This window comes from Astyanax mexicanus, chromosome 13 (genome assembly GCF_023375975.1).
Source record: "Astyanax mexicanus isolate ESR-SI-001 chromosome 13, AstMex3_surface, whole genome shotgun sequence".
In the NCBI taxonomy this organism is placed as follows: Eukaryota; Metazoa; Chordata; class Actinopteri; order Characiformes; family Acestrorhamphidae; genus Astyanax; species Astyanax mexicanus.
Window position 1 is genome coordinate 13,972,911 of NC_064420.1, and position 24,745 is coordinate 13,997,655.

At 37.6% G+C, this 24,745-nt stretch overlaps 1 protein-coding gene across 2 annotated transcripts in view; it reads right to left on the reverse strand.

The window, feature by feature from the left end:
- Positions 1 to 1,563: 1,563 nt before the first annotated feature.
- The window catches only part of dlgap4a (discs, large (Drosophila) homolog-associated protein 4a), a 69,728-nt gene continuing 46,546 nt past the window's right edge, over positions 1,564 to 24,745 (reverse strand). For both annotated transcript variants that reach the window (XM_049462720.1, XM_049462719.1), the window contains exons 8-13: positions 23,608 to 24,026; positions 19,736 to 19,824; positions 15,773 to 16,221; positions 10,275 to 10,366; positions 7,173 to 7,325; positions 1,564 to 5,134 (exon numbers count right to left, since the gene is read on the reverse strand). In XM_049462720.1, coding sequence (XP_049318677.1) covers positions 4,901 to 5,134; positions 7,173 to 7,325; positions 10,275 to 10,366; positions 15,773 to 16,221; positions 19,736 to 19,824; positions 23,608 to 24,026 — 1,436 coding nt within the window. In that variant the 3' untranslated portion in view covers positions 1,564 to 4,900. The remainder of the gene's footprint in view (positions 5,135 to 7,172; positions 7,326 to 10,274; positions 10,367 to 15,772; positions 16,222 to 19,735; positions 19,825 to 23,607; positions 24,027 to 24,745) is intronic.

Sequence of the window (24,745 nt, forward strand, 5' to 3'; positions counted from 1 at the left end):
CTTCTCTTTTGGGTAAGTTTGTTTAGAGTTAATGACTTCATGTAAATGTACTCGATCCTTCGATGTTGCTACAGCCAAACGAACTGTGTGTCTTTTACTTCTTTCTGTAAAAACTGTACAACACAATACTTCTACTTTTACTTTTAGTACTTGAGCAGAACATTTTAGAATAAAACTATTTGCAATACTTTAATACTTCTACTTAAGTAAGACGCTTAAAGAACACTTCAACTTCTACTCAAAGCACTTTTTGATAGCGACTGGGTATCTAGTACTTTATACATGTCTGTCTGAAACACCAGCAAGTCTACCTCTGAATGACTGACTAGGCCACTCCAAAGTCTTCACTTTTTGTTTTATTTAAAGTCCTGACCTGACTCCTATTGAGGTGCTGTAGCATGACCTTAAAAGGGTGGTCCATGCTTGAAAACCCTCCAATGTGGTGGAATTACAACCATTCTGTAAAGAAGAGTGGAGCAAAATTCCTCCACAGCGCTGTGGAAAACTCACAGCAAGTTACAACAAACGCTTGATTGCAGTTGCTGCTGTTAAGGGTGGTACTTTCACACAGAGCCATTTAAGTGTGGATTTTTTTCCCCCTAATAAAAACTTTTATTTAAAAATTTAGTCTTTGACTAATATTTGGGAAAAAAAGAAAAAAAGATTCATGTTGGTCAGTTTTTGCAGTGCCCCAAAGTACACCATAACAAAATATGCAGATCAGTCAACCAATATTACTGGCTCCTGATGATTGTGTTTGTTTGTTTGTGTGTGTGTGTGTGTGTGTATACACACACATTATATATATATATATATATTTATATATTTATATATAAAGAGTAGTATCCCTCAGTAACCCTTTAAGAAACAAATTAACATCTTCATGTTTATCCTAAGATCAGGGATGCACAGAAATTAAACATCAAAAATTAAAACCAAACAAAATTAAACATTTGGCTGAAGGATGAAAACGTAATGAAAATGTATATTATCACTGTATAAATTAAACAGCCTACAGGTATTTTGTTGCGCTTTTAAAAGAAAAAGCAAATAAAAAGTTACAATTTAAAACTTGTTATACTACTAAAACCATCACCGTTGGTTGCAATTTAAATTATTTATATTTTTAAATTATTTCAGCTGCAGAATATTCAGTGCGTCCCTACTTAATATTGTTTAGGTAATTTTTTACAAAATTTTTATAAGAAACCCTTTCCGTTCCCTGATCTTCCATAGCCAGCTTTAGGTGCAGTCTAATGCCGTTTCCTGGGAGTTGATGCCGTATATCTTGGGCTTAAAATCACATTCAGCAGGCTAGAATAGTGCTTTTTGTTCATGGTGCATGTTCCTCTTTTCTCCATATACCCATTGTTCTTACACAAATCCTCACGGACCCCCAGCTGGTCCACATGTTTCAACATCGGGAGGCCCTGCAGCACTGCCACAGGCAACAACGAAAAGAATCACGCTTGAAGAAGAAGCTCGAAGCCTGAGAAGACGTAGTCTAAATCGGCACAGAAAGACAGCACGCATTTTCTGCTCTACACAAAACACGATGTTGGATAAAGGGAGATTTTTGTTTGTTTTAATATCCAATATAAAAATTTAAGAACCCAAATCTGTGGCCTCAGCAGGCCGTTGTATATGGAAACACACAGGAATGTCGTAGCGTGGTGGGAAATAAATGCTGCTCCAGCTCAGTTAATCTACTCATACCGTTCAGCTGCAACAACTGTTCACACCTACATTCATGAAGCACTGGAGCAGGATCAACAACAGGGGGAGGAAGTACAGATCATGGAAGCATGGAAATAAGGAATCATGGAATGACATCCAAACTGAAGTTCAAACAAAAAGTCAACTAAAGTACAGAGACAAAAAAAAAACTACAATTACAAAAGAAAATAGTGGAAAAGTAAACAATCAGAGAAAATATTCAGTAAAACAAAGCAAAATCATGGGCCGGAGCCATGAGAGATGATCTGAGTGAAGTGCTGGAGGAGAGTGTATGAACGTCTAAAAACAGAGAACATGCACAGTGTTACACTCGTCTGCAAAGGTTTTGGCATCCTTTGGCATATTGAAATGCATTCATATCTCATCTAAAGTCTAATCTGACATATTTGCCATTTCATACACATCAAAACTTTAAACACACCTTCCCATTCAATGTTTTTCTTTTTTCCCTACATTATGAATGAATACGGAGGTCACCCAGACAATGAAAAAAAAAAAACAAGGAATTAAAAAAAGTGTTAAAAAAACAAACCAAAATACTTTGTGAAGCGTTGAGGTGGCTCATATCTGGGAAGCTCATAACGTGTAGTTTCTGAGGCTGGTAACTCTGAAGATCTAATTCTGTGCAACAGATAAAACTCTTGCTCTTACTTTCCTGGGGTGGTCCTGATGAGAGCCAGTTTCATCATGACATTTTTGGTGGGTTTTGAGACTGCAAATTTTGTTCAGATGGACTGATCTTCATTTTAACACTGTTTTAAAGCATAGCGTTTTAAGCATATTTATATTTACTCCCACGTCAGACAGCTCTGACCAATCAGAGGAGACGGTGTGCTTGTGTGGTTCATTGGATGCGTTTTGGTTTATGCCTGTGTGAAACCAAACCAAACAGAGGGAGAAAAGCTCCAAGTAAACAAACTCATCAACTAATTTGGACCAGAGAAACATACTACAGGTGTGAAAACACCCTTAGTTATTTTTGTTCTTTACTTAGTTGAGTAGTTCTTGCTATAAAATAGATTAGAGCATTATTCAAATAGGGCTATTTACTGTATACCAGCTCTACCTCTTCACAACTTTACAACTAATGCTTTTAAACACATTTTTAGGAGGCAAGAAATTTACATATTTGACTCTTGACAAGTTCAGCACAGCTGTTAACTGAAAGCCTGAATTCTAGGTGACTCTACTTCACAAAACTGACTGAGAAAATCCATCCAAGATGTGCAAAACTGTCTAATCTAAGCAAGAGATGCTAGTTTAAAGAATCTAAAACAGACAATATATTCTGGTTTGTTTAACTTAATAATTCCATATGTTTTCTTCATAGTTTGAATGACTTTAGTATTTATCCACAATGCAGAAACTTTTGACTGGTACTGTTTTCACGTTATTTAGTCATGTGCACACACTACTTGTTTAATTGCTATATAAAAGCACTGCCACACACAAGCCTCAAGTCTAAATGTCCAAGGCCATGTGGTAGGTAGAAGGGTCCTAGTATTGTAGCATAGCTGAGAAACTAATCTTACGAATGCTCATAGAACCAAATGCCATTAAATCCCAACAGCAATGATCCAAAATCAAGCTCAAGAAAAAAATCTAACTTTAACCAAATTGAACTTTTTCTTGGAGTGTATTTGTTCACTTGGAAAATTAGGGTTGCCAAAACCTTTGGACACGACTGTAGTATATATGCATCTCACACATGCATACAGTGGTTGAGCAATCATTTAAAGCCTCTCTGTTGAAGTGCAGAATTCTCCCATTGCTGTAAGTGCAGCAGTCAAATCACATGAGAGTTCAAACTAATGAAAATAAACTAAAAAAAAAAAAAAACACATACTAAAAATAAAATAAAATAATAAATACATCAACAGGAATGATGAACAAAATGTCCTCGCTCTCTTTTTCTCTCTTTCTCCCACATCGGTTTTAGCTGAGAACCTTCGATACCCACGTGCGATACCCACTGCTGGGATTGAATTCATCGATGGTCCTCACAAAAAGCGACAATCAAACAAAATACAAACAAATAAACAAAACGACGTACCGCACGATTCTGCATCGCTAATCTAAAGAAGTCTAAACACATTCATGTACCTACATTTCACTGAAATGCATCGTTGAATTGCATTGGATTGGATTCTACATCTGGCCCTGGAACACACCTCTGAAAGATCTGATTGGATGATTGTAAGACATAACGAGCATAGAAGAAATAATAATAATAATAATTATAACAAAAATAATAACAATAATAATAAAAAAAAAACAATTCACGTGTTGATGTGGTACAAATAGGAAGACCGCGTGGATGAAACAAAAAAAGACAAGTGCACACGTGCAGAATAATCCTGAGTGCGTGATCTTCTGTCTGTAGCGCTCATAGCTTGATGGGTCTGGCTTCAATTGCATGGAGTGAGTAAAGGGTTCAGGATTCTTGAAAACACACATACATACATACATACATACATACACACACACACACACACACACACACTCAAGCGCACATACATACGCACTCTCTCTCACACACCCACACTCGACGCAGCGAGATATTAACACAATTTACAGACGAAAAAAAGTTCAGATATATTCCATGAGATAATTACAGCCTTTTAGAATAGTAATACTCAATATAACAAGAAGAAAGACGCTATCCAACGTCACACGGAGGTTCTTCTGTGGCATCCGTCACAGTTTGCTTTTTCTTACTTCTGGCGTGTGTTTTGTTTATTTATTTATTTTTTGTTTTTTTGCTGTGCTCCATTCTGTACGATCCGCCCCCAGCCCTAACCCCACCCTGTCCTGACTCCACCCACCACACAACACTTCACAACACCCTTCACACCACCACCCCTACCCTTCATCATTCATTCTGCCTCTCTGTAGAGACTCTGTAGAGACTACTACCGCCCCCACATGGGCATCTCACCACTCAGTGTGTCCATGAGGGTCAGAGCCTTGCTAATAATGTTCCTTATTGAAGAGGCAGATGCGACTGCAGGTTTGGGCAGGTTTGGGTATATGTGTATGTGTGTGTGTTTGTGTGTGTATGAGAGAGTGAGTGAGTGAACGAGGGTGTAGGTGCAGGTGTGTGTCTCTCTCGCTCGCTCTTGCTCTCTCTCTCTCTCTCTCTCTCTCTCTCGCTCGCTGGTTCTCAGAGCCGTGTCTGGGCCTCGGGGACGTAGATTTCGATGCTGTCTGCGCTCTCCGTGGCGGAGTTCTGTCGCTCTGACACCGCGCGCTTGGCGGCCATCAGCCGTTTCCTGGCTTCCTGCCGCTGCTTGTCCGCAGCAGAGTCGCTGCTGCTGCTCTTCTCCTTGACTGCGGCGGGCTTCGGCTTTAAAGTCTTCTTCGGCGTGGTAGACGTGGGCTGCTGCTTCTTCTCCTCCTGTGGACAGAAGGCAGAAAGAGATGAAGTGTAAATCAGCTTCAACACAAGATAAAGACTTACAAAAGTGGACAACACAGAGAATAGGGTGGAGCTCATTTTTTATTTTTTTGTCATACTGATATTTTTCTGATTATCAAGCAAACTTTAAATCAGACAAAATATAAAAATAGGTCATAAAACGATTATTTTATGTATTAATGGAAAAATCTAAACCAATCGAGCCCTTGGTGGCAACAACTGCAATCAGGCTTAACCGATAACTTGCACAGAGTCCTTCACATCTCTATGTGGAGAAATTTTGGTTCCACTCTTCTTTACAGAATTGTTTTATTTCTCTTTATTTTTTAATCATTTACACTGACCTTACTTTGGTAAGTGAGACGTGCAGTTTTTAAATGTTGTTTTAGGTTCTTTTGTGACCTCCTGGATGAGTTGTCCATGCCCTTTTGGAATAATTTCAGTAGGCTGGTCCCTCCTGGGAGGGTTCACTACTGTTTCATGTTTTCACTATTTGTGAATTAAAGCTCTCTCTGTGGTTTGCTGTGGTTCGCTGGAGTCCCAAAAGCTTTAGAAATCATAGACTGTGTATAGCTGGACAGAGCATCGTCTCTCAAAAGTGAAGACACCACAGGTCGGGCGCCCCCTGCTGTTCGGCTGCAGAAAGCTGTGTAACCCCACCCATCCCCATAGGTTTCAATGGCAAAACAGACAACTTTCAATCATGTTTTTTTCTAATATACTGTAATTCTACCTCCTTTATTTAAATGTAACAGCTAGTGTAACCTCTGCTTATATTGTCAAATTTTTATATCCCCACAGAATTCGTTTTGGGCGGGAATGGGCGGGAACAATAACAGACCGTCAGCTTCGCTCTGCAGCCTGTGACCTCAAGGCAGCCCTCAGGGGCGGGGTTATTTAAATGAGCAGGCTGTCTCTCCACAGTCTTTCTCCCTCCTCTGGTCTCTACTGCGCAGACTCGGGTTTCAGGATCGCCAACATGGTGGAAGATTTTGGCAATTTCAATTTCATTAAATGAATGTGAACGGCGACACGGTGTCCATCTTTTTTACAGTCTCTATTAGAAATGACTTTGTAACCTTTTCCCGACTGATAGAAGACTTTGCATTCTCAGCTGTTTTTGAATTTCTTCAGATAGGGGCACAATGTGTTGCAGGTTCTATTTAAGCGATTACTTGAGGTCCGGTTGTGGTTAGTAGTGAAACTGAACTCAGCTTTCCAAAACACATGATTAATCACCAGGGTTCATACACTTTTAAACTAATACATTTCCATGACTTTTCCAAACCTTCGTGACAAATTTTCATGACTTTACAGTCTTTAAAATATCAGTGCAGATGAGACACGATGGATTTGCCTAAACATTCAATTATTTTTAACACCAAAATAGCTTTTCTTAGTCGATAAATGGAAACACTGAGATTTGTAGAGCAAATTTCCATGACTTTTCGAAAACTTTCTGGGTATTTTCATTTTTCCAAAACTTATCCAGGCCTGTTTTCAAATTCCATGACTTTCCCAGGCTTTTCATGACCGTACGAACCCTGAATCACAGTTAATTTATAGGTGGGCAATCACTTTTTCAGAAAGTGCTAGATTGGTTTGGATATTTTTTTTCCCTTAATAAATGAAATTATAATTTAAAAAGTGCTTTTTAAAAGTTTATTGAAGTTTGTTTGATAAAAAAAAAGCAAAAACTTTTGCATATACTTTTTTCACACCAGTGTATATTTATAACAGGGGTTTAAGAAAATAGTGCTATATGGAAGAATTGCAATACTGTATTAATTTTCAAAGAACAGAGTATTGATTTTAATTATTAGTATACATGTAAAGATTGGTGACAAAAAATGTTTTATTTTCTGTTGTACTCTGTTGTTAGATCCCACTGTTTGCATTTCCTCAATCAAATTTTGTGAATATGATATCATGTTTTCATACATTTAGAGTTTTCCTAAAATTTGATTAAAACAATTGTGATATATCACAATTCTTTATGAAGACAAGCGTATTCTACCTTCTTGTTGCTACTCTCAGGCAGTTTCCAGTCGTTGGATTTGAGCAGGTGGAGCTCATCAAACTTCATACTGATGTCTTCTATGGAGAGCTGCAGCAGATCCCAGAATCCAGCCAGGTCCTGAGCCATGGGGCGCGGCTGAGCGTTCACATCCTGATCACCAAACAGAATTAGAATTGTTAGAACACCACACAAATCACAAAGTTTAACTTTGGTTGTCTTTGAAAAGCATTTCAGCTTGCCATGTTCACTAAAACCACTGGAGGGCGCTCTTACACAGCTGAAAAGCAGCCACTGCACCAGTGTTTTAATGAAGTAGACTCCTTAAAAAAACACACGTCTGTATATGATTGCCTTTATAAATACAATCACAATAACATTATCTGAGAAACTGTATGTATTAAAGAATACACAGTATTTGTATATGAAGATAAACAGAAAAGCAGGTCTATTGTTAGCAGAGTCTGGACTGGTGATGTTAATAGAGACTAGCTTTTCTTCAGGCCTGCAGAATCTCACTTTCCGCTCCGGCCAGTCTCCCCCTCCGGCATGTGAAATGTCACCTAATGCGATCTGACAAATTTGGTGTGAAAGTCAGATCAGGCTGGAGCTTTACAAAAAGAAACAACAACCAGCTCAAAGGGCAGATAATGGTCCTTGTTTAAAGCCCTGGTGTAGTGGTGTTGGGTGATATGCACCCCTAACATACACGGATAAAATTCACATCAGAAACAGAGATAATCAGAGATTGTTAAAGTTCAAAAATATATTGTTCCTCTTTAAGTATATTAAATCCATTTATAGAAGCAGCTCAATCTGAATTTATATGTTTTTTTTATTTTAGATGTCACTAGAAGCAAATTCTCAAATCATGGAAAATTTCAATTCTATTCAAAAACACAAATAAGTTAAAGGAGTTAAACTGTTAAAGGAGAAATGGACTTTGGGTGGAGCGAAACATAACAAGTACGACCTTTTAGCACTCTAGGGATGGGTGCTATGGCCCTAAAATAATATCACAATATGTTATGCTATTTTCACGAGAACGATACTCTTGGTGATAATTTTTTTATTGCATTCAGTAGGGGTGGGCAATATTATATCGTATATAATATATCGTGACAAAGAAATATCATGATATTAAAAATCCATATTGTGATAATAGGGCTGTTCTGTCTTAAAAGTAGTCTATTATTTACTGTGAAGCATTAGGTTTATTTATTGTAGAATTGTTTTAGTTTGCAGTTTATATGCATGCACTAAATATTCTGCAATATTATTTGCTTCATTATATTATTTTATGATATATTATTTATTTTGCCACATTATGATTATGCTGGTATACTCTTATACTATATTCCTGAAATTAATTAATTATTTTTCAGTTTTCCTATGTCGCCAAGTATATTGTTATCACAAAAATACCCTGAAATATCGTGATATTATTTTTATATCGCCCACCCCTAGCATACAGTGTGATATGACACACCTCTAGAGATATTAAAAAATACATAACTTTCATCAGATTTGGAACAGAAGTCAGTGATCAAGAATGTCATGATGCTAATAATGCACTCCAGATATCTCCATGTCTAGTCACAGACAGATCAGGCTATTTCATTAGGACAATGCTCTTCCAATGCGACTGCTGCCATCTCTAGAGATTATTGAAGACACAGATGCAATGCCACAGCCAGCATCACCTCCAGACCTACAGATGAATCTCAAACAATTAAAATATCATTGAAAAGAGAGAAGCAAGAAGTGCTGTAAGATTTTGTGGGAAAACCAAACTGCACCGACTTTAGACTTGATAATAAAACACAGTGGATCAACACCAGCAGATGACATGTCTCTCCAAACCATCACTGATCATCAGTAAATTTTACATTTCATTTAAAAATCAAGGGATCAGAGTCTGGAGGAAGAGTGGAGAGACACACAGTCCAAACTACTTAAGGTCTAGTGTGAAGTTTCCACCAATCAGTGATGGTTTGGAGAGACATGCCATCTGCTGGTGTTGATCCACTGTTTTATCATCAAGTCCAAAGTCAGTGCAGTGTTTTCATGTTTCCCTCTGCTGACAACATTTATAAAGATGAGGATTTCATTTTCTAGCAGGACTTGGCACACTGCCCAAAGTACCTATAGGTTTTATATAATATTCTAATTTTCTGAGACACTCATTTTTGGGTTTTCATTAGCTGTAAGCCATAATTATCAACAATAAAAGAAATAAATGCTTAAAATATTACAATCACTCAGTGTGTAATACAGCTATATAATATATGAGTTTAATTTCAATTTCAATACATTTTTAATTGAATTACTCAAATAAAGTAACTCTTTAATGATACCTGTATCTCTGATTAAAAATGTATGGGATGCTTTTGAATGTGCTATCAACACTGCATGGGATGGATTATCGCAGGAGACCATTAGGAACCTCTACAACTCCATATTGAGTTGTCTGGCTGTTGCTTTACATCAAAACTATGTTTCAGTAAATCCACCATTTTTACTAAATCCACTATACAACAGCAATTTTTATATATTTCTTTCTTTTTTTAAGTAATAGGGGAGTACCGATATTGCATCATTTTATTTTGTGATTCTAAATAATAAAAACATTTTTTTAATGTATATTATTAGTTTATAAGTAAAGATTGGAGTTCATAAAGACTGTTTTATTTAACATTGTTTAAACTGTTGATGCTCTGTGATCGCATAAAATATAATAAATATGATAGTGTGTTTTGTCTAAATATCTATATATTGCTCTATACCGCCTTAAAGCTTACAATATTGCAATATATTGAATCATATCTTCTGTATTGTGATATATACAGTATATCACCATGTTCTTGCTATTACACAGCTCTGTTATGAAACAGACATCACACTGATCATACACAGCTCTATAATGAGCTTCTACACATTTGAACTACTGGGGAACCAAAGACAAACTCCTTGTAAGAACAAAAGCCAATGAAGCCACGTTCTGATTGGTCAATACTGGTTTCCATTCACTGTTCCCAGCATTAGAATGTGTGACTGAGCTGCTCCTTTAAAGGAGAACTCCAACTTCAGATTTCAACTCACCAGGTTCTGCTCACACAGGCCTCGGAACTGCTGGAACTTCTTAGACATGAGGAGCTGCGCACTGCCCACTGCACTGCGGATCTTCCCCAGCACTACACACACACACACACACACACACACACACACACACACACACACACACACACACACACACACACACACACACACATACACACAGTGAGACAGATGTAAGCTTAAACATTATCCTTTTATGGCAGAGACACAGCTGCACAGAACACCTGCAACCATCAAACACAGCCTTCTGTATCCTAAAACTAACAACCGAGGGTTCGTATCATGGAAACTTCAACCTTTTAATATACTAGTGCATCTCAAAAAACTCAGAGAATATTAATAAAACCTACTTTATTTCAGTAATTCAGTTTAAAATGTGAAAATCATTTGAGATATATATATATATATTACACACAGAGTGATTTATTTTATTGTTGATTATTATGGTTTACAGCCAATGAAAACCCAAAAATCAGTCAGTCAGTCTTACACAAGGGTTCAGGGAACCAGTCAGTCCAAAACCAGCTGACCAATAGAGATTCAAGGGGAACGCCTTTTTCTAAGCCCCGTCCCCCACCCGTGAAAAGTGTGCCAAAACTCAGAAGCAAAAAACTCAAGCTGAAGCAAACGAGAGATTCCAGAAACAAAAGTCTTTAACAGAAAAAAAAAAATAATAATAATCCACAGAAAATTCACAAAAACACAAAAATAAAAGCAAGGCCTGGCAAAATACAAACTGACTTTTTTTTCTCAAATAATTGCAAAGGATAATAAAATAACCAAGTATATTTAAAAATATGCCCACACTGCCACAAGTACCAATTGGTCTTATATTATCTTCAAATTTTCTGAGATTCTCAGATTCTTGGGTTTTTATCAGCTGTAAGCTATAATCATCAACAATAAAAGATGGTTCCCTAACTTCCCTAATCTATACGCTACAGCTGTCCACAGATATCACAGGTCTGGCCATACACACGTTAAGAGTCATAATGAGATGAAGTAATTTATCATTTTCATGCTATAATGAATATGCCTCTTGAGTATCATGATTAAATGTGGATAGAGCACATAATAATAATCCACATAAAAACGGAAGTGTAAACACACCCAAGACGCATTTAAACCAGATACAAATCCAATCACTCAAACAAATCACTTCAGGAGGTGGTCTGAGATGCTTTTGACCCACGTTATATCAGTCTTTCCTAAACACATTACACAATCTAAACTCCTCCCACTACAACCAAATACCCAGTAATAACGGCTGTGCAATAAGAGAATTTGCATCTCTCATCTCGTAATATGATTTTTTTACACTCAAAATCCTTTATTTTTCTTAAAAATTGTCACCTTATGTATGAATTTTACCAGTCAGGTTGTAAAGAGCAGTAAAGCCACTCTGCTGAAGTTATACAGCATTATACAGGAGTTTCAGTTTAGTTCTCCAGGAGCAGTATTAGCATCAGCTGCTAACCGCTAGTGCTAGCCTCTGTGTTTACAATGTTAAAACAAGCTACATGGGATGAACCGCCAGCTAATAACGCCCAGACTTAGTGAAACACTCAGGGTTTCTCAGTGTAGTGCTGTCGGGCCCCATTTACTAGTACTAAGTGATGCTAACTGCAGCTAGCGCTGCTGCTAACCTCACTGTTGAAAATATTGGAAATCTAAGCTTACTGTAAATAAACGGAAGCACTTTACTCACCAACCTGACTGGTACAATTCATATATAAGGCGCACTGACGATTTCTGGGAAAATTAAAGGGATTTAAGTGTGACTTATAGCGCAAAAAATGCGGTACCAAGTCGTGCAGTAAGAAAAAAAAAAACATGCATTGGTTATCTTTTTATAATCGCAATAATCGCATCACAGACACCTGACTCGTAATCAAATCACAAGATGCCTAGAGATTCCCACCCCTAGTAAATACAGACATCAACTCCACCCCACCTTATAGAGCCCTTTATCATTACAGTTTTATGTGTCCTGTTTTATTTTTTTTTCCAGGTCTCAGCCCAGGGCTTGATGGGTTTTAATCAAAGGCCAGCAGGGGCTGAAAATAGCAGCCTACAGAGAGTCAAGTCTAATTAAAGCCATGATATGAGTCTGATCATTAGAGTCTGATCTCATCCTTTATTCAGGGTTTTTCATACAGCCCTGTAAATAGCAGCTCCTGTGATTAAAACTTCCGTGCCGAGCCGAGCTGCAGCGGGCTGGAGTGCTCTCTGATGGGAGGTAAAGGTATATTTCATGGCTCTCGGAACAGAAAGGTTCCGGAGAGATGGGAGTTCAGGGGGAAATAAGGAATTAAGATGATGTTGGACTGGGGCTGGGTGAGGTTTTAGAGAACTTAATTAAGCTCTTGGCGCCGGAGCTATCAATTACCGTTAAGGGCCGCCGTTCTGAACGTAGAGTAGATTTAGTCTCAGGGTGGGATATTTTTTTTCCCTTCATGAAGATGAAGATATTCATTTAGTCCAAAATTGGCATTCAATTTATTCAGAGAAAAGAATAATGTGAAAGAAAGTGTCCTGCTTTTTCAGGGCTGCTTCTCTAAAGACAGATTGAGCAAATCCGATCTTGGGTTTAATTGAGATTTCAGGTAAAAAGAAAAACATTCACTTTAGCCTTAAAATCTGAAAAAAGGTCTGAAATCTGCTGAAATCCATAATAATGTCTAAAGGTTTTCCAGCTAAATCCTGCAGTAATGGAGGTCGGCTTTGTGTTGATCTGCTCATCGATTGTGCTAGCAGCTGAACAGAGATCTGGTAGAAGACACATTTAGACAGATTTAGCAAAAGCTTTTAACATTAGGTCATGTTAAAAATACGTTCTCTAGTCTGCAGAATGCTATACTACCAATAAGTATTATGCATTCTGTAGCAATTTATAACATGATCAGGATTTATCATCAGATATTAGGGAAACATGCTGAGTTTAAGCACAGACAGCTCTCGAAAGCAGAGCTTCAGCCAGTATGTTCTTACTAAAACTGAACGTTACATCACAGAAAACTCTGCGTTTTATTCTGTCCACACTCAGGGTTGCCAGGTATAGACAGCAGCATATCAACAGCATACTTCCACCATGGAAATAGGGGAGCTGACTATTTTTCTGCTGAACAGGTAATCATTTAGCTTCTGTAAGGTTTGCTAACAGCTAGGTGTTAAACAGACACTGAAAAGTATTTATTTCACTGATCAGCTGCAGAGTAACACTCGTCACCGCTTAGAACTGTGTGCTAACCAACATAGATTTCTCTCCTGAAAACTGTTTATTTGGGTGAGTAAAGTGCTTCTGTTTATTTACAGAGCTACACTAAGGAACACTGAGTGTTCCGGTAAGCTAGGGCGATATTAGCTAGCGGGTAATCCCATGTAGCTTGTTTTAACACGATAAATATGCAGACTACTGTCCGAAATATACTCACCTCTGAACTGTAAAAGAGCTAGCTTTGTTAGTTAGGGGTTAGCGGCTAAATCTAAATGCTACCTAAATCTGTGGAAACTTTACTGAAACACCGTATAACGCTGTACTTCATCGGAGTGGCTTTACTGCGCACCTGACTATAAAGTGTTATAATACCTGACGATTCGTGGGGAAAATTAAAGTATTTTAAGTGCTCTTCATAGTGTAACAAAAATACAGTAGTATGAATTATTTTATTTTTTTGGGGGGGAAAAAAGACATCTGTGGAAAGATTGTGTAAACAACAACAGTGTCTACACTAGGGTTGCAGCGGTAACCGGTTTCACGGTATACCATGGTATTAAAATGCACGGTTATCATACCGTGTGTGTTTGCTTATTACCGGTAAAACGCAAGCCAGCGGAGAAACTCACCCGTGCATGCGCAACTCTGCTCCGCTTCAGCTCCTCAGCACACAGCGGTGAGAACAGCAGAAAGTGCATCAGACTAAACATTATCTCCGTCCGCCTTAAAAAAACTAAAACTCCGTCCGCCTTAAAAAAAGCTAAACTAAAATCAGCAGTGTGGGACTATTTCGGATACCCGCCGAGCGCACCCGAGGATGGTTATCCGATTTGTAATCAATGTGGCCGTAAAGTCACAGCTAAAGGTGGACATACGTCAAACCTGTTCTCCCATCTCCGAGAACACCACCCCGCCGTGCAGCGCAAAGTATGTGTTTAGTTTATAATTTTAATCTGAACCTAAATAAAACCTCTTTGTAGTCGTGCACAACCCCTGCGGTAAGCGCCCGCAAAAGCACTGAGTTATCCGAAATTTGGGCACGCAGGTACAGGCGTGAAGTGCGCGCTACGATGGATTCACGTGACGCCATTCATTTACATGCGTTCATTTTCAAATTCTGACGTGCCTGTTTTTCATATGTTGAAGGTTTTAAGTAGTGAAAGCCTTAAAATAGAAATCTCTATTGTGAGGATCATGTCAGAAATAAATCCCCTCTTTCTGCCGTATCTGGTTATATAGCAACTTGGCAGTAAAACGGACGTTTACAATAGTTGTTAATCAGACACTGACCCAGGCTCAGTTTATCAGATATTAAATAATTTAAACTTAAAATAAATAATATAATTAAAACTAAAATAATTGTACTGAATATTTTAAATACAGGATCTTTACTTTTTAGAGGACATGTAATGTGTGACACGTGTGTATGTGTGTATATGTGTGTATGTAAATATATATATATATATATATATATATATATATTTTTTTTTTTTTATATACACTCTTAATGCCCTTAAGAGTAGTGGAAAACCTGGTTTCCTTCACCTGATGGTGTACAGCTTATTTTTTTTTAAGGAGACATTAAAATTATAATTGTTACAGGTTTCTACAATAAATAGTTAATTGAACAAAAAACCTTTGTTTTTAATTTCTTTAAGGGTCAGTTTAATAATATATGTAACAAACTGTGATACCGTGATAACCGTAATACCGCGGTATTTTCACGGTTACCGCGGTATTTTCACGGTTATCATACCGTGAAAATCTCATACCGTTGCAACCCTACTCTACACTGATCTCCTTAGCAGTGATAACTAGCACTAGCTTTAGCATTAGCATAAGTGCGTCTGAAGGGGAAGCTCTTTAGTGCAAACCATCTCTTTATTGGACATGAAAACCTTCAATGTCCAGGTAACAAACAATTACTTGGTAAGTGATTAGTATAATTGTATTATTTATTAGTCCTTATTATTTGAACTGGTATATTTACTCCTTTGTGCATTTATAAATATACAATAAATGTTGCTAGTATTTTTTTTCTGCTTGTCAGTATAAGTGCTTTTACTGCTATAACTCTATAATAATAACTCTAGTAGAACTATGTTTTACTGCAATTATTATTCTTAATATTAGATGGATTAACTAATTTGCCAAATGCTATTAACAAATCTTATATTTAATAAGTCATCAGCTATCAGGATGTGACTGGATCTATTGTGTGTGACTGACAGCAGACTGAAGCTGAAGCTACACTACTGTTCCTCACCTTCTTCTGAGAGCTTTTTCTCTTTGCTCTCCTGCTCCATCTGCTGGCACCAGGCCTCCATGCGGCCCGTCTCCGCCTGCAGGAGTTTGAGGAACCAGTGGCCGTCCCTGAGGCAGGCCGTAGCTGCTCCGGGCTGCTCTGCGGTGCCGTTCACGCTGCTGCCGCTGGCCCCGGCGCTGCTGCTGCTCTGCAGGGACGGATCAGGAGGGGGCAGAGAAGAAGGATCCAGTGCTGGGTCCAGACTCTCAGTGATGGACCCTGAGATGGAGCGGATGGCCCCGATTTTAAGGGGTTTCTGAGTCCTGTTGACTCCACAGCCTTCTGAAAAACTCTCTGTCTGAGTGGTGCAGCAGGTGGAGCTTTTCTCTGAAGGTTTACCGTCCGACTGGTCCTGAGACTCCGTCTCCGTCGTCTCCTGTCTGGAAGCCATGCTACTGAAGCGACTGAGCCTAGGGATGAACACATCAAAGAAGATAATTCAGAAAACAGGATCATATGGTATCAAAGCCCAAGTGTAGATGCGAAAACAGGACTCAAATGTTGTTTTTGTTGTGAGCAAGGGGCTAAACAATTACTTAAAATTATTAACATTTATCACGACAGAAAAAAACAAACTGCCTGCCATCCACCAGCCAGAAACCAAACCAAAGCCACGGTACTAAAACACCATTAAGGTGGATGCATGTTGGAGCCACGGGTGAAGAAGATTAATGGTAAATTTGTGTTTTTTAATTTAAGTTAATTCTATTTTTCCTCTCTCTCTCAGTGTTCCTAGAGCCTGCTAGAGTAGTTAAACAAGATGTCTTATTCTTAGAAAATTTATAGCTCACTTGTGTTTAGCAATCTTTCCGTTCCACCTTAAATGAGGCGGCAGTTACAGCGTTTTTCAAGATCTTTTCCGACTTCAACACTGCGCAGAAATGTTTGAGAACCTCAGCCAAGTGTATATTTACATTACATACACTGTTGTTGTGTTATTAAATAATGATGATAATAAAATTCATGTAACTGGTTCAGGTTCATTCTTCATGTAAACACTAATATTGTAAATAATGGTTGGTTGGGTGTTCCTTATACAATTACAACATCAGTACAAAGAGTTTAAGAAAACAAAGGTTTATTAAAAATAAATAGCTCTTTTTCCCTTTCTATCTGATCAATAATCCGTTCATTTTTTAAAATATTTTTAATTATCAAAATAATTGTTAGTTTTAGTTAACTAAAGACACCAAAACATCCTGTAGCCACAGTGTTGCCCTTCATACTTTTCAACTGGCATTTTTCACAGTATATAGTTTACATGACTATTTAAATAATCAGACTTTTGCAGTCATTTGATTAGATGAATCTTACAGTAGTTCTTCACATTTGATTGGATGTTTTATGAATCAGAAAAAACATCTTTTTTCATTTTTCCCGTAAAACTGACATTTTTGTGTCGCAAGGTTCTAGCATAAAAACAACAATATGATAAGCGACCGTGAGCAGCATTTTTGAACTGAATCTCTGAGAGAGTCCTTCACCACGTTCCCTTTGAGCCTGATGAGAACGGCTTCAAATGAGCGGAGTAATTGAATTCAAGTCAGCTTCTCCGAACAGACAGTTCAAAGGAAGCTGTAAAAACCTGAACGACATCAAGCCTGACTGACATGGAGAGAAAAACGATAAGATCAGACAAAGATGGAGAAAGATGGAGAAGTGTCGATGATCCAAAAAAAAAGTACAGAACAGTGGCGTTATCTGAGAGGAAGTGAGAGAGAAAGGGGATAGGGCTCTGAAGGACACGTGAGAGCCAATCAGAAACAGGTGGGGTGAGTGTCAGGTGAGATGGAGAGAGAGAGATATGGAAATACAGAGGGACAGAGAGCTCTCAGAGTGGAGGAAGTGACCCACAGAATTTGATTATCTGCTCAGCACAGCCTTATTACTGTGTATATTCAACACAGGGTAGGCTGTGAATAACAGCTGTTGTTCTATTGTGATACCTGGGTAGTGTATCCTGTTAAAGTACCTACATTCTGATCTTTTGCAGCATTTCCATGTTTGTTCCATTGTACCAAATGCTTGTTGCTTCTATTGCAGAACCTGCATGTTTAATCTAATGCATCACCTGCGTAATGGTTCCAACATACCACCTGCATATTGGTTCTACTGGTTCACCTGCACATTAGCTTTTATATTTCAGCACCTGCATAAATGTTGTGCTGCACCGCCTGAACACTGGATCAACTGCATCATCTGCATGTTGGTTCTACTGCAGTACTTGCATATTAGCTTCTATTGCAGCAGCTGCATGTTGGCTTTTATTGCACTCCCTGCCAGTGTTTAATGGCATTTTTTGTATTATTATAAATATGTATTGCTTTATTTGACTGGTTTGCATTTTAGCCTGTCCACTTATACTTTTATCCTAAATAATTTATTTTTTTCTTAATTAAATTGTTTTTTTCTTCTAATGCTTCATTTTAGCTTAACCTGGTTAAAGACATTTAATTTCAATTACATTTTTTCAGTCCCTTTAAGTTGAAAATGCTCTGGTTGCACTGAAAATGAGGGCTCCCCTTAATGTAGTCAATGTGACAAAAAAAGGCTGGAGAAAAAAAGGTTGGTTGATTGACTGACTAGCATATTGGTTCTACGGTACCATCATCATGTTGTTATCATTAATAATATAATTGAAAAGTTATTCTTTTTTCAGTAAATTAATTTAAAATGAGACGCTCATATATTATATAGAGATATTACACACAAAGAGATCTATTTTAAATAATTACTTCTTTAGCATTGAAGATCGTGGCTTACAGCTAATAAAAGGTATCATTGGCAGTGTGGGCAGTCCTGCTGAAAAATGAAATCTGTATCTCCAGAAAACTCGTCTTCAAAGTTCAGCTGTATAGATGGTAGATGCTGTGTTGATTTTGGACTTAATATAATACAGTGGATCAACACCAGCAGACGAAACGGCTCTACAAACCATCACTGATCATCAGTAAATTTTGAAGCATTTCATTTGTAAATCAAGAGATCAGAGTCTGGAGGAAGAGTGGAGAGACACACAGTCCAAACTGCTTGAGGTCTCAAGTGAAGTTTCCACAATCAGTGATGGTTTGGAGAGACACGTCATCTGCTGGTGTTGATCCACTGTGTTTTATCAAATCCAAAGTCAGCGCAGCCATATACTACTTCATGCTTCCCTCTGCTGACAAGCTTTATGGAAAATTGGCACCTGACCACACTGACAAAAAGTAAAAATGGATCTAATAAAATATTATAATAGCATATCGACTTTTGGGTTTTCATTAGCTGTAAGAAATAAATCATTAACATTACAATAAACACTTAAAATACACCAGTCTGTCTGTAATTAATCTATATATGAGCTTTTAAATTAAATTACTAAAGTGTATAAATTAACTTTTCTATTATAATTTATTTATTTTTATTTTTTTTAGCTGAACCTACATGTTAGCTTCTATTGAATCACCTGCATATTGGTTCTGCTAAACCATCTGCATGCGACTTCTACTGCAGGTTCTGCAAACTGCTGCCAATTTTATCACTTGCATATAATCACTGTCTGCATAATTTGAACGCAGACACTGTCCCTTACACTGTGCCAAAATTTCTTGATGAATGGACCAATAGAAACTCTAAAACTGACCTGAAATTAAAGTGCCTAAATATTAGCTTCTACAAAGCAAGGTGCAAAATGTGCAAACTGCGCAGTAGTGATCTCAAAGCAAAGCTCACCATCATGTCAGACTGAATGTTAGCAGGAAGCCACGTGTGCTAATTGTAAATGGAAGAAGATTTGGCTTTGATTCAAGCCCTTACAATCTGACGCTACTTTAGGCTCCTGTAACTGCACCCTTGAGGAAGGCACATAACCCACTTTGCAAATGGGTCTGGATAACCATGCAACACTAAACAGTAAAACAGCAGAAGTGTGTGAAGTGAACTCACGGCCTGCCGTCCTCCACCTGCACGCCGATGGACTGGAACTTGGTCGTGGGGGTCTGCTCCTCTCTCAGTACCGGCTGCACACAGTCCACCTACCAGAAACACAGAGAACAGTTAAAAACAGACAATTAAGCAGCATTCACCAGTTTAATATCACCAAGCTTATACACTACTGTCAGCATAACGAGCAATGCTGAAACAACAGAATGAAAAATACACAAATTCTCACTTACTGCTGTTTTAAATGTTACATAATCCTGTCCTATTATCTTTGGGATCAATCTAACCAAGGGCTGGGTATTGAAATTCAATACCAAAAAGGCACCGTGTTCATTTTTAATACTTTGCATAAAACCCACATAAGCGTGCCAAATGTGGACAATGTGCTTGGTGAGGTAAAAAGTAAAATAAATAAATAAATAAAAAACAAATAAATAAAATAAATTAATTAATTTAAGGCACACTGGTATTCTCTACAGTCTGGCTCTATTTAGTAATTAGAGTTACTCGATTAAAAAAACTAAAATTGATCGATTAATTTTCTGTGCCTCGAGGAATCGTTTAATTCATTTTAAAACGCAGATTACGGAATTTAGTGCAGACTTTTAATGTGAAACAGCGTGCTCGGCGTTACGTCACCCACGCACAGGAAGCAGGAAGTGGAGGAGGAGTTTTTTTGAGTGGTGAGCAGATAAATTTAACTCATAACAAATCAATGAGATTAACATTAATGTACCTTAATAACAGAACGACAGCTCTGTGGAGTGCGGATTATTAGGAATACTGTCTAATATATGTGGTTATTTTATTACAACGGAGACAAGTTCTAGACTTAATACAGTCTTTATATAATCAGTAAACACAGCGCTGTGGAGTTTATAAATAAATACATGTTAAAGTTACTCTGGCCGGAATGAATGGCCATGAACTTACTGTTTTATGTCATTTAGTCTTAGTTATGTCAATTAATTAGATCTGAGTTGTGTAAAACGTAAAAAAAAAAAAAAAAATTATTCCACAGGTATCCAACGTCTCTGCTGTTGAGAAGCTAAGATGCACAACTAATATTTATGCATTTATTATTGATTAATGCCCTATATTTAATACTTATAAGAAATCATAAGTTTAAATAATTTGTCTTCATTTATTAAATTATTAATTGTTAAATTACTTGTGGTATTTATGTCTGTTTTGTGTTTGTTATTTCTATTTGTGTTTGCAATGTGGATATGTATGTTGTGAATTTAAAAATTTAACAAACTGGTCATTCATTATTAAGTGAAATTTCTTATTTAATGAAAGCTCTTATTTTATGTTTTATCCGATTACTCGATTAATAGAATCGATTTTTCAGTACTCAAGTACTCGATTACTAAAATAATCAATAGCTGCAGCCCTACTCTACTACAGTTCATCCACCTTTAATTTTCCTTTAAACTGTGAAAACATTTTAATAGTGATTTTATAGTGATATTTTTTTTTGGAGGTTAAAATTGCTTTGGTCAAACTGACCCCAAGGATAAAAGATGTTAGTAAATTTGAAAAGAAGATTAGCTTTAGATTGTCAATCAAAAGTATATGTACAAAACTATTAGCACACATGTGCAATCAATGATTCTGCTGAAATCAGGGACTTTAAAAAGAAATGACTCAACTATCCAGGAAAGGCGTTCTGTGACAAGAATGTGTTCACCATGTCAAGACATACAGTAGAGCAAATGATTATTTGAGCCCTTGCTGATTTTGTAAGTTTGCCCACTGAGGAAGACATGAACAGTATAGTGGCTTAAAAAAAAGCACATTAAGGTCAAGGAGTGGCTTAGCTTTACGGAGGGAGCTGAAGCTACGAGTTGCCAAGTGACAGCCTCAAAATCCGAATGATTTTGAGATGATCTACAAAGAGAAGTGGACCAAAATTCCCCCTGACATGTGCGCAAACCTCATCATCAACTACAAAAACATCTGACTGCTGTGCTTTCCAACAAGGGTTTTGTCACCATGTACTAAGTCTTGTTGCCAGAGGGATCAAATATTGATTTCTTAAATAAATGTATATCATTTATATTATGTGATTTTCTGGATTTCATTTTTTATATTCTATCTCTCACTGTTAAAATTAACCTACCCTTAAAATGATAGACTGTTTGTGTCTTTGTCAGTGGGCAAACTTACAAAATCAGCAAGGGATCAAATAACTATTTCTTTCACTGTAGGATATTAGAAAAAAAGATAACTAAATTGAGTGATTTTTATTGCTATACTCTTAAAAACGATATAAAAAACACCACAGAACCCCAAATAAAGCCGCTTCCAGGGATAATAACTAGTAGTAATGAAGAACTTGGCTGACACTTTTGTCCTTTTTAAGAATGCACTGTCCTTTCCCGGGGGGACGACACACACTCTCACACAGCCAGCTAGACCACTGTAAGTGTGTGCTGTAGGAGCTCATTAGCAGCAGTTCACAGGCTATAATGCAGAGAGCTGCATGCCACTGCTGTCAGGAGAAACCTGCACAACAACTTTACACACCGGTTTCAGCCCAATTACAATCAAACTGCAGAGCACAGCTGATTTCCTTTCTCAGAAATGAGCTGTGCTTATATAACATTCAGAGGGCATGAATTGAAAATGGAATAATTCAAAATAATACATAAAACAGCAACAAATATTTACAGAAATATATGTTGCATGAGAAAGAATTTGGACTGCGCCTTAACAATAGTGAGAAAAGTGTGTGATGCAAATAAACAAACTACAAAACAAAAACAGAAAAATGCAATTAATTAATAAAATATTTAACATAATTAATAGAATTGTAGTGTCTCGTGAGGAAAAGTTTAGGAAAACTCCCTCAAATGTAGTACAGTATCATTATGAATGGATTTCTGCAGCTCCTCCAGAGTGATTATGGGCCTCTTGGCAGCTTCTCTGATCAGTGCTCTCCTTGTTCGGTCTGTCAGTTTGGGTGAATGGCCATGACTTGGTAGATTTGCAGGTGTAGATTACTTTTTATATTTTTGGATGATGGATTGAACACCTTTGGAATGTTCAATGCTTGGGATATGTTTTTATAACCTAACCCTGCTTTAAGTTTCTTTACAACTTTTTTTATCTGGTGAGTTCATTGGTCTTCATGATGCTGTTTGTTCACTAGTGTTCTCTAACAAACCACAAGGCCTTTACAAATAAGTGTATTTATACTGAGACTAAATTACACACGGCATGACTATAAACTAATTAAGTGACTTCTGAAGGCAAATGATGATTGCACTGGATTTTATTTAGGGGTTTTACAGTAAGGGGGGTTTAATTCTTTTGAGCCTCATGCTTTTAAGATTTTTATTTGCTTAAAATTTTGAAAACCATGTATAATTTTGAAATCTCAATAAAATACATTTAAGTTTGTGAGTGTAAGGTGAAAACGCTGTGAATACTTTTGAATTCATGTTGTCTTTAAAAAGGGTACAATTGCTTTGTTATGCTATTCTTCTATCATCAGTGGCAATTAATGGTTGTTCATCGCAATTATTTTCTTTGACGATATATCACCCACAAAAAAAAAAATAAAAAATTATATATCATTACAGGCATAAGGATGACCAACACAAACTGTGCAGCAACAGATTCAAAGCTTCTGATTTCTCAGACTTTACATCTACAGTGTGGAGCAGCTAGGTAGGAGTGTGTCTAATAGACGAGGAAGTGAGTGGATATAGTCTTTAAAACTACAATTTTAACATAGTGCTCCTATATTCTCAGTGGAGCTGGGGGGGGGGGGTGGGTGGATGGATAACGGGTGTAGAAACTAGGAGGAGCTCATAATGTGACGCTTTATTGGCGTATATGTAAAAAAACTACTGAAGTTCACTCACCTGGATGCCGATGGAGGAGAGTTTTCTCCTGGGCAGCGCTTGGGGCTCGTCCGGCGTGAGACTGATGCTTACAGTTTTGGCCTCTGGGATTGGGAGGGGGGGTAGAGAAAGGGGTGGGCTGCTGACCCGGGCGCTGGGCAGGGGCACAGGCAGGGGCAAGGGGGGCTCCCGAGGTGCCGGAACTGGAACCTGGGGGAGCAGGGGCGGCCTCTTAGCTCCCTTGGCCAGACTCCCCGTTCTGGAGCTGGTGACGCTGTCCGAGGAGTTGCTGCGTCCCGATTGGCTGTTGGCCTCGCTACGCTGGTCCTGGCTGTCCAGGTACGTGTCCTGGGCCGACTCAGTGCTACTCTGAATGGTCACTGCGATGAGGGGTTTGGAGGCGAAGCGTGGAGGGACAGGGGGCGGAGTCTTCTTATAGGCTGGAGAGGGGAAAAAAAACAAATACAGAGGAGGAGTTAAACACTTATCTGTAATAAGTGTTTAGCTAATGTTGCTTAGATGTTAACAACAGTGTTTGGTATTAGTTAGATGTAGGAAGTACATGTTGCAAATTTTACAAGGATGTTGACTGGCTTACATTAAGTGCGTTAGCTGATGTTAGTTAAATGGTAGATGTATGACTTTTAATTACATGTTAACTCCAACCAATATAAGATAGAGGTTTACTGATAAATGCTAGATGTTGTAGCTAAACTTAACTAGATGTTCACAACTCCACATACTGTTAAATAGATGTTTGTATTCTACATAAATGTTAGCTAGATATTAACTTCTATGCATGTTAGCCATTTACAACTCTACATAATGTTAGCTAGAAGTAAACTGTTCTAGTTAAGTTAACTAGATGTTAACTACTCTACATAAAGGTAGTTAGATGATCTAGTTGAAAGTACCTAGAATGTTACTACTCTACATAAATGTAAGATACGTTCTTATTGTAAACACAACATTAACTAGATGTTCACAACTTGACGTAATTTAGCTTGATGTTAACTATTCTACATAAAATTAGCAAGATGTTAACTGTTTTAGCCAACATGCAGAGCTGTGAACATCCAGATAACTTCAGTTAGATGTTACTACCCCACATAATTTTAACTATACGTAAACTAATATACATATAGTCAGTCACCTGTTC